At 48.6% G+C, this 10,508-nt stretch overlaps 1 protein-coding gene across 1 annotated transcript; it reads left to right on the top strand.

Annotated features, from left to right (window-relative positions):
- The first annotated feature begins 9,443 nt into the window (after positions 1–9,443).
- Positions 9,444–10,226, top strand: LOC105091191 (emerin-like). The gene has a single exon (XM_064489978.1). It carries the CDS (start codon positions 9,444–9,446, stop codon positions 10,224–10,226), a length of 783 nt encoding a protein of 260 aa, XP_064346048.1.
- Positions 10,227–10,508: the final 282 nt, after the last annotated feature.

The following is a 10,508-nucleotide window of genomic DNA, read 5'->3' as shown; positions in this document are numbered from 1 at the left end:
AGGGACAGAAATTTTCATTTTGTAGATGGAGAGTGAGAAGGGCCATAATTAGATGTTCGGGGAGGAAGAGGGTGTGGTTAGTGGAGGCAATACCCTCCTCTCCCCACAAAGGGCCCGAGCTAGGTCAGGACTGGGCCACAGATTTTACCCTCACCCAGGGGCTTTCTGCAGATATTCTTGTCATTTTCACAGACCATCATCCTTCCAGAGACAAAGCTGTGCAGCTCCATATCTGACAGTGACCCCAATTGCTTCTGCAATTTCTTTTTTTTCTTTTTTTTCACTTTTTTTTTTTAATGGAAATACTGGGGATTGCACCCAGGACCTCATGCATGCTTGGCATGCACTCTACCACTGAGCTATTTCTTCCTCCTCCCCCATTGCTTCTGACCACTGTAGCACAGGACACCAAGAGACTTCAAGGGGCTTAGTGGACTCTAAAAAAATTACCTTCGTCATTTGGCATTCAAATCTCACATTCAGGCCCAGGAGAAAGAACCTTATTCCACAAGTAAGTTTCGTGATTATTTCTTTAATCACATTTTTAATAAGCTTTCTGGAAACGGTAGAGGTTTTAAATGAGAATGGACTCATGCAAATAGTTCTGAGCTCCTCGAGGGAAGAAATGAATTCAGAGTGTGGGGTAATGTTTTATTTAAGGGGTGGTCCCCATGCTGAGCACACAGCCTCCACAGAAGCAGCCCTCCTCGAATGCTTATGGGATGTGGGCAAAGACAGTGGATGGATGAAATCTTCCACCGGTAAAATACACGGTGCATGAATGGATGAATTAATAAACAAACAAACGAAGGAAATCATGGTTTTAGAAAGGAAAGTAGGACTGAGGGATAATCAGAGCTGGGAAGATCCTGAAGGAAATGGGCAGGCTCTAGTGGAGAGGCTTCTTGGTCCAGGGAAAGACCCTGAGGGAGCTGGCCTGCCATCCGCCCCTGCCCCGCCTCCCCATGCCCTGCGGGAAAGCCCTTCTGGGCCAGTCGCACTTGTCTCTTCCTCCCTTGGCTGCGGAACCTTGATTCCGCGGTGTCCCCTGTTACAGGAACAGAAGGGAAAAGAAGACAAATGGGAAGTTAACATCCCGTTACTTTCCGCTGCCTTAACCAAACACTGCTGTCCCGATCTGTGAGCCTGAGCAGGAAAGTTACGGTGGCAGCTTTACTTTACAAAGCCGTTTACTGTGCACCTGCAGGGCCCACTTGAGGGGCCACGCCCACTGTGGGCGTGGCCTCCACCTCCGCTGCCCGCTCTGCCCCTCCCAGCACAGACCCCACCCCTGTGGTCCTTGCTATCACCATGTCCTGAGGTTTGCGGTTTGTGTGGCATCGAATCCTCAAATGCTACCAGGCCGTCTCCCTTCTCAGGTGCACCTGTGTCTTCAAGCTCGGCTGGGTTTCTTTAAAGCTGCTCTCCATCCTGGTGACCAAATCATTTCTTGCTTCCGCTGATGAGCAAGGCAGCAGGGCTTGATTTAAAAGTTACCCTTTGGCCAGCTGTTTCCCATTCTGATCTCAAGATGACTGAATCTTTAGGAAAGTCAGACACTTGAGTCCCTGGGTAATTATTTCTCCCTATTAAAAGTCTTTTCCCCCTGTGATCAGTATGCAATTCTCCAGGGTGGTGTCGAGCCATTCCCGCCTCTTTCATCCATCTCTACTTTCATTTGGTTTTGGGATCTGATCCCACCAGCTGAGATGGAGCAACTAGTCCTTAGCCTTTGGAACTTGAGCCTGCCAGGCTTGCCCTGCAGGGTTCCTCTGAGGGTCCTCTGGGGAAGGGAGCCTGGCCTTCTTCAGGGCTCTCCCTCACCAGCTGTGAAGGTCCCTGCCCATAACAACACAAAACACTCGGTCAGCGACACTTGAAGGACATCCTGGCAGCTAACAGTCAGCACTTGGAGTGTCTCCTCCCTAGATACGAAGATTTTGTTATGACAACAGCCCTTCCCTTGGCTGCTGTGTCCTCAGGTGTCCTCCGGGCGCTCCTGCCCAGAGGGCCATCAAAGCCCTGCCTGCAGCCTCCCTGGCCTGCACAGGTTTTCTGAGATGCTGGGCTTGAGGGAAGACAGAGCCAGAAGGCCTCAGAAAGTTGCACCCAGAGGGCGGAGCCCAGACATAAAATGTTTAGAAGGAAGGGGAAACCCACGATCTTGGAAATTTCTATGTCTGATTCTTCCCTATTTTGGAAAAGGACAAGTTCGTTTTCCCCAACACACTCTGCCTTGCTTCAGCCTAGGACATAGAAAGAAAGTCAACAAAAGCCAAAGATACCTTTGAAGGAATGGGGTTTTATTCACTCTTCTAACAATTTATTGGTTCATTACTCTGTATCAGGCTAGGTTCTAGACGCTGGGCCTGGAACCTCTCTCTAATCTGAATTCATCTTTTCAATGGATGAGAGCAGAACTTCTGCTTACTAGGAAGCCTGAGAAGACAAGTCGGGAAAAGTGTGGCCAAGGTGACTGGGCAGATGGGTCCATGGAGGTTTGTTCAGTCTGGGTACAGACAAGGCTCCCCAGGAGGCTCTTCTCACATGCCGGGTCTAGCAGCCCACACCCCATTCTCTATTCCAAGATCAGAAAATCTAGTTGTGAACCTTGACACCATTGCCAAAATCTGAGTAAAACCTCTAGTAAAGATTTTAACATCTGATAAAGCAGACCTTCAGCAAGCAAAAGGAAAACTTGTTTGTGTTAAATATACAACTTCAGGTTGTTTTTATTGCTGTGGTTGTGTTTTGTTGGTTTCTGCTGTGCCAGATAAAGGAGAAGCTGGCAGCAATCTGTTGAAGGACATTTGAGCAAGAGTTTCCTAGAAGAAAAGCTTCCGGCATCTTCCTCTGAGATCGTCAGCCACACTGACTCATGGACATCCGCTGGGGGTGGGGGTGTTGTCAAAAAGTTGTCCAGGTATTGGAATATGCATCCAAAATCTTCAAAACAAACCTTTCCTTTGCCTGTGTCCTTAATTCCTTAAAATAAATCCCTAGATATGGAATTTAGCTGTAGTGAGGCACCATTTGTAAAAGTGAGAGTCTGGCAACAACCCAAGAGCCAAGAGTCTGGGAGCGAGGACACACCCATTTCAGGGGCCCTGCTCACTGTCCCCCAAGGGGAGCATGACTTACAAGAACTCCAGGCAGAACAGCATGGACCAGTCTGCACCACTGCTACGGATTTCTGTTTCTGCAAGCACAGAGAAGTCCAGACAGACTCCAAAATGTTCACAGTTGGGGGAGGGTGTAGCTCAGTGGTAGAGCACATGCTTAGCATGCACAAGGCCCTGGGTTCAATCCCCAGTACCTCTGTTAAAATAAAACAAATAAATAAATAAAATAAACCTACTTATCCCCCCCAAAAAAACAAACAAACAAAAAGAAAACAGTTTAATCTTTTTTTAAAAAATGTTCTCAGTGATTATCTCTGGAGGAGTGAGAATGTGGGTAATTTTTATTTTCTCAGGGGTATTTTCTTATTTTCTAAATGATACATATTATTTGAGGGATATTTTTAAAGAGAATTTTGGAAAGAAAATAAAATAGTTGCCCAGAATAACCCTCTCTTCTGAGTATACCTCCCACTCCAAAGTGGGCAGTGATCGGCTCACCTGGCACCCAGTATGTTGTCCATGCTGTGTCTTGTCCTGCTTGCTGCCCTTTATTCAAGAGTTAGAGACCACTGAGGGGGTTAACTTGAGTCTTCAGACTGCAGCAAAGTCCTTGGAAGGAACAGGAGTCCTCTTGGGGAGCAGGCACACATGACCATGTGGTGCCATCAGACTCATGGGGGAACCAGCCATTCCATTCTGTTCCTCCTTTAGTTAGGGCCAATCCCCACCCAAAGTGTCCAAGGCTACACCCTCCATCCATTCGTCAGCAGCACCCTGACCCATCAGACAGTGGACTGCCTACAGGCCACGAGTCGGGGACAGACACTCTGGAGGTCTGCTGGGCCTGCTCCCATCCACACCCCTGTCCCTGGTGTCAGAGCACCCTTGTCCCCCCATCCCATTCCCCCTTCTGCTCCCCAGAGGAAGGTATTTTGGTCCCTCCTCCCTTCCTCTGTCTGTGTGAATCACCCCTCCACCTCTTCCCAAGACTTGGCCTAGGGAAGGAGAATGAAAATTGTTTTTGTTCAAAACTAGCCTTTCCCACTTCTGCCACTGATGTACTTCTGGACAGAAAAACAAGCTTTACAAAATTCAGTATTTACCTGCATATTTCCTGTGCACTTCCTTCTGCCCCTGCCTCATATCTCTGGTCCCTTCAGTCAACCACATTCATGCCATACCTTTCATGAGAGTCTCTATTTCTGCATCAAATATGCACGTTTGGGGAGGGAGGGAGAGGGCTATAGCTCAGAGGCAGAGCACATGCTTAGCATTCAAGAGATCCTGGGTTCAACCCCCAGTACCTCCATTAAAAAATTAATTTAAAATAAAAATTAAAAACAAACAAAAAAGACTTGCTAAAAATGCACATATGTACACAATACTATGGGTCAGGTAATATCTTAAAGGGATTCATAACACATAAAGGTTTAGGATCACTATCTTAGGGCAGGCTTATAAGGATGGACAAAAGAATCTGAACTCTTCAAGCTTTAAAAAAGAAGAAAGGAAGAAAGAAAGAAAAGAAAGAAAGAGAGAAAGAAAGAGAGAAAGAAAGAGAGAAAGAAAGAGAGAAAGAAAGAGAAAGAAAGAGAAAGAAAGAGAGAAAGAAAGAGAGAAAGAAAGAGAGAAAGAGAGAAAGAGAGAAAGAGAGAAAGAGAGAAAGAGAGAAAGAGAGAAAGAAAGAAAGAAAGAAAGAAAGAAAGAAAGAAAGAAAGAAAGAAAGAAAGAAAGAAAGAAAGGAAGAAAGAAAGAAAGAGAAAGAAACAAAGAAACAAAGAAAGAGACTGAAAGAAATGAAACTTTCAGTAAGTTAAACTTCTGCCCCCTATTTCGGAATCAAGTGCCACCATGATTCAGTTCTGAATGATGAGGTCAACCAAATGGATGTGTTGTGGGATTCAGGAAGGGTGCCCCTGAGTTTTGTGAGCTTGGCATCAGGGCAGACACCCTACACAGACAGGGGCTGGGCTCTGCCCCAGCAGGTTAAATCTCTATGAAGCCTTTTATGGTAGGCAAATGATCTGGATTTAAGCTCTGATCTTATATTGTGTGTGTCCCTTCCCCTGGCTCTGGGCTCCTTGAGAGCAAGGCCTATGGTTTGTTTCATCTCTATCCCCAGGGCCTGGTTCTAAAAGGTGGACCCTCACCGTCTAATATTGGGTGTCCTGGCCCCCAGCAGCCCTGGCATGCCACCTTGCACCAGCATCAGCAGCCCAGCTGTATCTGCCTTGGCATGCTGTGGCCCTAGGGCCTGTGCCCAGTAAGTCAGCTTGTGTGGCCTCATCCCCAACCTACCTCTCACCGTGTAGATGGCTCTGAAACCACCACTACCATCTTTCCAGTGCAGACCTGGGGAAACCAGGTTGCCAAATCTTTACTAGTATCCAGATGCCCTCAATCCTTCCTTGTAGCTGTCTGCTCATTTTTCCTGCTGCCTCTGCACCTCCCAGGCCAACCCTGTGAGTCAGCGTGCTCCTCTCACTCTGCCGGTGTAAGCACCAGAACCACAGAGCTCCTTGGCCTTCCACATTCCGTCCACAAATGGCACCACTGCACGCAGCTGCACCTGTGTAAAACAAGAGCCCCTGCCCCAAGTAGGTGGGGGGGCCCCTTTCTGTAACTCTCTTTCATCTCCAATTCTTTCAGAAGTTTCATTCTTGCCCATGAGGACTTTCCTCTCATCTGTGGACATCAAAAGCTGGTTAGAAAGTTCCAGTCAGTGCTGCCTGCATGTTAATGTTTCTAAACAGTCTCATTCTCATTCCCCTTGTTGTGAGGCAAATGTCCAGTGTCCCCTCCCCACACTGACAGTTGCAGTCTGCCTGGCTGTACCTCAACCTCCCCAGACACCAAGCACCTGTCCTACGCCATAATTCAAATGTACTGCATTCTCAGCTTTGTCTTCTGGACGAGTCAATGTGATAAGGAACACACAACTCAGAACTGTTTTCCTTCTAAATTGCTGTAAAATTGTGAGTTAGGGCAATTACAGTCCAGCTCCAATTATTCAGATGTACTAGGGGAACACAACAGTTTTGACTGAGGGAAGAGACTTTACAAAAAGTCAGGCTATGCAATAATGAAAGTGGCTAAATTTCAGAGCATCCCATTTCTGTCACAGGGCAAGCAAACTTGCACTGCAACAGAGAACAAGCAGCCCGCCTGGTAGAAAATCAGAAAGCACCCAGGACACCAGCACCTTCGCGGAGCAAGATGAGAACACTCTGCAGGGCAGTGGGCTGTCTCTGTCTTCCATAGTTTGCCCACGTGATCTACTGAGTGGAAATCCCAGCCCTCAGAGCAGAGTAGGCACATTTAAATTCATGCTAATCATCTCTCATGTGAGATAACCAAACTAAAAGTTAACTTTCATTTGCCAAAACTTGCCATCTCTCTATCAGAGCATCCACTCTCATTCTTGCCCGTATCTCACCTTCATCCTGGTCATGGGGGGGCTTTTAAAAGCTTCTCCGTTAGAGACAGGAAGTGCCAGCATGCACCATGAGCCAACACAAGCCCAAGAAATTCTATTCTTTCAAATGTCTGTTTTCAGAATGTTTACACTGAGGGACATGTTAAGCCAAGCAGGTCCTCTAATTAGAAGAGTCTATGCAATGCAAGAAAGATGGATTGTGGCTACCAAGAGCCACAGAGCAGAGAGGAAACCAAAGGCCAGGTGGTGTGTGACAGGCTACAGGTGAGCAAAGGCCAAGCCAACCCCCATCTCTTTTAATTCTTTAGGTGTTTAATCAAATGTAAAAGCTGCTGCCGCTGCCTCTGCTCCCAGTAGTCTCTCTGTTATCACTAAAATAATAATGACAAATTGGGAAAAGCACAGAGGACAGGAAAATGTGAAGCCAAGTGCTGAAGACAGAAACAGGGGGTGACAGCCAGCAGCCTTCAGGAACCAGGAGGAGCAGGGTGACCCGGGGGGCCTCCTCCCCAGGGAAGTGAGGTCAACTGCCTGCATTCATCCCTTCCAGGAAGGGGGATGAGCCAAGGAGGGCACGGGAGAGTGACAAGGAGTTCAACCCCAGCTGAATCAGCCCAGCCTCACTTCTGCTTGAGGAAGAACTAGGGTGGGCAGGCCAGCTCACTGGTGGGGCCATCGTTCAGATGAGCACCCACACCCCCACCTCCAGAAGCTGGCCACCAGTTCCTGATGTTTGGGCCACAGATCCTTTCTGGCACCCAAATTCCAGAATCTTCTTTCGTCTCATGAGTGCATAGGTTAAGGCAGAGCCTGGTTTATTATCTTGCACAAAATAATCCCCAAAAGTAAAACAGACAGGCCCACCAAGCACCTGGAACTCCCTGGAGCTCCAGCTTCTTGGGTCCTGAATAGTTCATGTGTGCTTTTATGATGTCATTCATTAATCTCTGAGTTTCCAGTGTTCCTAGTATCCTCTGCCCCGCAGCTCTTCACCCACCCATTTTTTTTATAACTCCTGCTCAACCTTCATGTCTTCAGAGCCCACCCATTCACCACCCTCCTCCCCCAGTACATCCAATGCCCCATCATGTGCCTTACTTTACCTTCATGGCATTTGTTCTTCCTGTCAACACTTGTTAAGTGTCTACTAAGAACAGGCATGAGGGCCTCAGTCATAATCAAGAAAAGAACAGTCCATGCCTTCTTGGACTCTGTCATCTAGAGGGGGAGATAGCATTGCTTTTACATAACAAATATTTTCTTGCAGTATTTGATATTTAAATGCTATGAAGGAAAAGTACATTGAACTATGAGGAAACAATATGCAAAGAGCCTGAACTGAGGCAGCTGGATTAAAGCACTACAAAAAAATGACACAGGTGGGTTTTCTCCCCAGCCCCGCCTCCTCCTGACAATAAACATGCTTAGGGGTCAGGGACCCTGCACGCACCCCGCAGTGCAGGGCACAGGGCCTTGGTGGTGGGCCAGCAAGGGGAGGGGGCCCTGCAGCCACCAGCCATCCTTAACTGTGAAGGGGGCTCTGAATCCTGGCTTTCTCTTCCCTTCCCCCTACCTGGTCCCGCAATTCATTTCTCATAATTAATCCATCTGACAAATGAGAAAACTATTTTCAAAGTAAACAGAATAAATCAAAATGGTCCTAAGTTCTCTCACTAATGTCCTCCATCAATCACGGATGACTAGAGCTTTTTAAACAAAAAGTTTCGGGAGCAGAGAGAGGGAAGTTTTAAATGCAACTGCTCTCCCAATTCTGTAACATTAAGGTATTGGAATTGATTTGTCATTAAAAAGGGAGCTACAAGTACTTTATATGCTTAGAAGGAGGGGGAAAAAATCAATGTTAAACTACGTAATTGGGAGAGGGGTAAGACAGTAGAAGGGGGTAAATTCCTTATTGATTCAGGGGAAAAAAGCAATAAAGAGTCAGATACCTTCATTTAACGCCTCACTTAATGCTGTACAGGGCAGAGTGACAACAGGGCAAAGGTGTGCATGTGGGAAGTACTCATTCATCAGACCCTGGACGAGTGTGGGTGGACACAGGCCCGCAAGTGACTTCTCACCAGCCTCTAGGCAGGAGCTGAACTGTTTGCTGTAAACCTCAAACTCACAAAGGGAAAGTGGGAAATAGAGGATATAGACAATAGCGAGTGAAGGCTCTCCGGGAAACAAATAAGACAAAGCAGCCAGAACTTTCCAAATCGGGTGTCAAAGTGCTTGCCTCCACATTATTTATGAGTAAAGTTTTACTAGCAAGAGCAAATTAAGTAAATTAAAAGTAAAAGTAGGCTTACTAGATTGACTACAATAATAAAGACAAACAGTAACAGGTGACGGCAAAGATGTGGAGAACTTGGAACCCCCTTACATTCCCAGTGGGAATGTAAAATGGTGCAACTGCTCTGAAAAGCAGTTTGACATTTCCTCAAAAAAACTAAACAAAGGTCATAACCCACTATCTCTGCTCCTAGGTATATATACCCAGGGGAACTAAAAATAAATGTTTATATAAAAACGTGTATGTGAATGTTCATAGGCGCATTATTCCAAAAAGCCTTAAAATGGAAAACAATTTAAATATCCATCAACTGATGAATAGATAAGTAAAATGTAATATATCCATATAATGGAATATTATTCAGCCACAAAAAATCACTTAAGTACTTGGCTCGGCCACTCGCAGCACGCGCGGCCGGCAGAGCCAGCGGCTGTGACGCAAGCGTGACGCAGGAGCGACGTGAGCGCAGCCGCTCCCGCCGCGCTCGCGCTGCCCCCGCCGCGTTCCGAGGCAGCCATAGCTCGGCTTGTGTCGCCAGGCCCGGGTCACCCGCTGGGCCTCGGCTGCCCGCTGCCCGCCGCCCGCCATGGACGACTACGCGGGCCTGTCGGACGCCGAGCTGGCCGCTGTGCTGCGCCAGTACAACATCCCGCACGGGCCCGTCGTGGGCTCCACGCGCAAGCTCTACGAGAAGAAAATCTTCCTGTATGACACCCAGAGGCGGAGGCTCTCGCCCCCGAACTCGCCCGCATCCTCTTTCAGCTATCGGCCCTCGGACTTAGATGCGGCGTCCGTGGACTCGGATATGTACGATCTGCCCCAGAGGGAGGACGCCTTACTTTACCAGAGCAAGGGCTACAACGGCGACTACTACGAGGAGAGTCACTTGAGCACCAGGACTTACGGGCAGCCTGAGTCTGTGGGCACACCCAAGGGCTTCCGCCAGCCCGCCGCTTCACTCTCAGATGCTGACACCTTCCACCACCAGGTTCGCGGTGATGATCTTTTCTCTTCCGAAGAGGAGGGCAAGGATAGGGAGCGCCCCGTGTATGGCCGGGACAGTGCCGGCCAGAGCATCGCACACTACCGCCCCGTTTCCAACGTCTCCAGAAGCTCCCTGGGCCAGTCCTACTACCCCACCTCCTCCTCTACCTCTCCAGAGTCCTCATCTTCATCTCCCTCACCTTCGTGGCCCACCCTCCGTGCCATCCGGCCGGAAAAGCAGGCTCCTGGGCCTGGAGTGGGTCAGGAGCGCCAGGTCCTGCTCTGGGGTCAGGTGCTCCTGTTACTGGTCTTCGCCGCCTTCTTGCTCTTTGTTTACTACTCTATGCAGGCTGAGGATGGCAACCCCTTCTGGGCGGACCCCTGAGGGTCTAGCTTCGTGGCTTTGGGGCCAGCTGCTCTGGGAAGTCCTGGGTGACTGCCTTAGCAGTGTTTGCTCCGGGAGGGGGATTGGGGCTTTTCTGTGTTCTAGCTTGGGGGTCCAGGGACAGGAGCAATGTTTGCTTCCCCTGCCTTGTCCTGCCAGGGAGGCAGCAGGCCCAGGCCCTCTGCAGCATGGTGGGCCTGGGCAGGCCTTCCTCTGGAGCCTCCTGGCCCTGCTTGCCTCTGACCCTTAGGGCCTAGGTGGGCAAGACCCTTTTCCTGGAGA

The sequence above is a fragment of the Camelus dromedarius genome, chromosome 9 (genome assembly GCF_036321535.1).
Source record: "Camelus dromedarius isolate mCamDro1 chromosome 9, mCamDro1.pat, whole genome shotgun sequence".
Lineage (NCBI taxonomy): Eukaryota > Metazoa > Chordata > Mammalia > Artiodactyla > Camelidae > Camelus > Camelus dromedarius.
Note: the sequence above shows the minus strand (reverse complement) of the source record. Positions and strands in the feature narration are given on the sequence as shown.

Bases quoted from the DNA above. Each gene is read 5' to 3' on its own strand.
- LOC105091191 (XM_064489978.1), top strand. From the start codon at position 9,444: ATGGACGACTACGCGGGCCTGTCGGACGCCGAGCTGGCCGCTGTGCTG.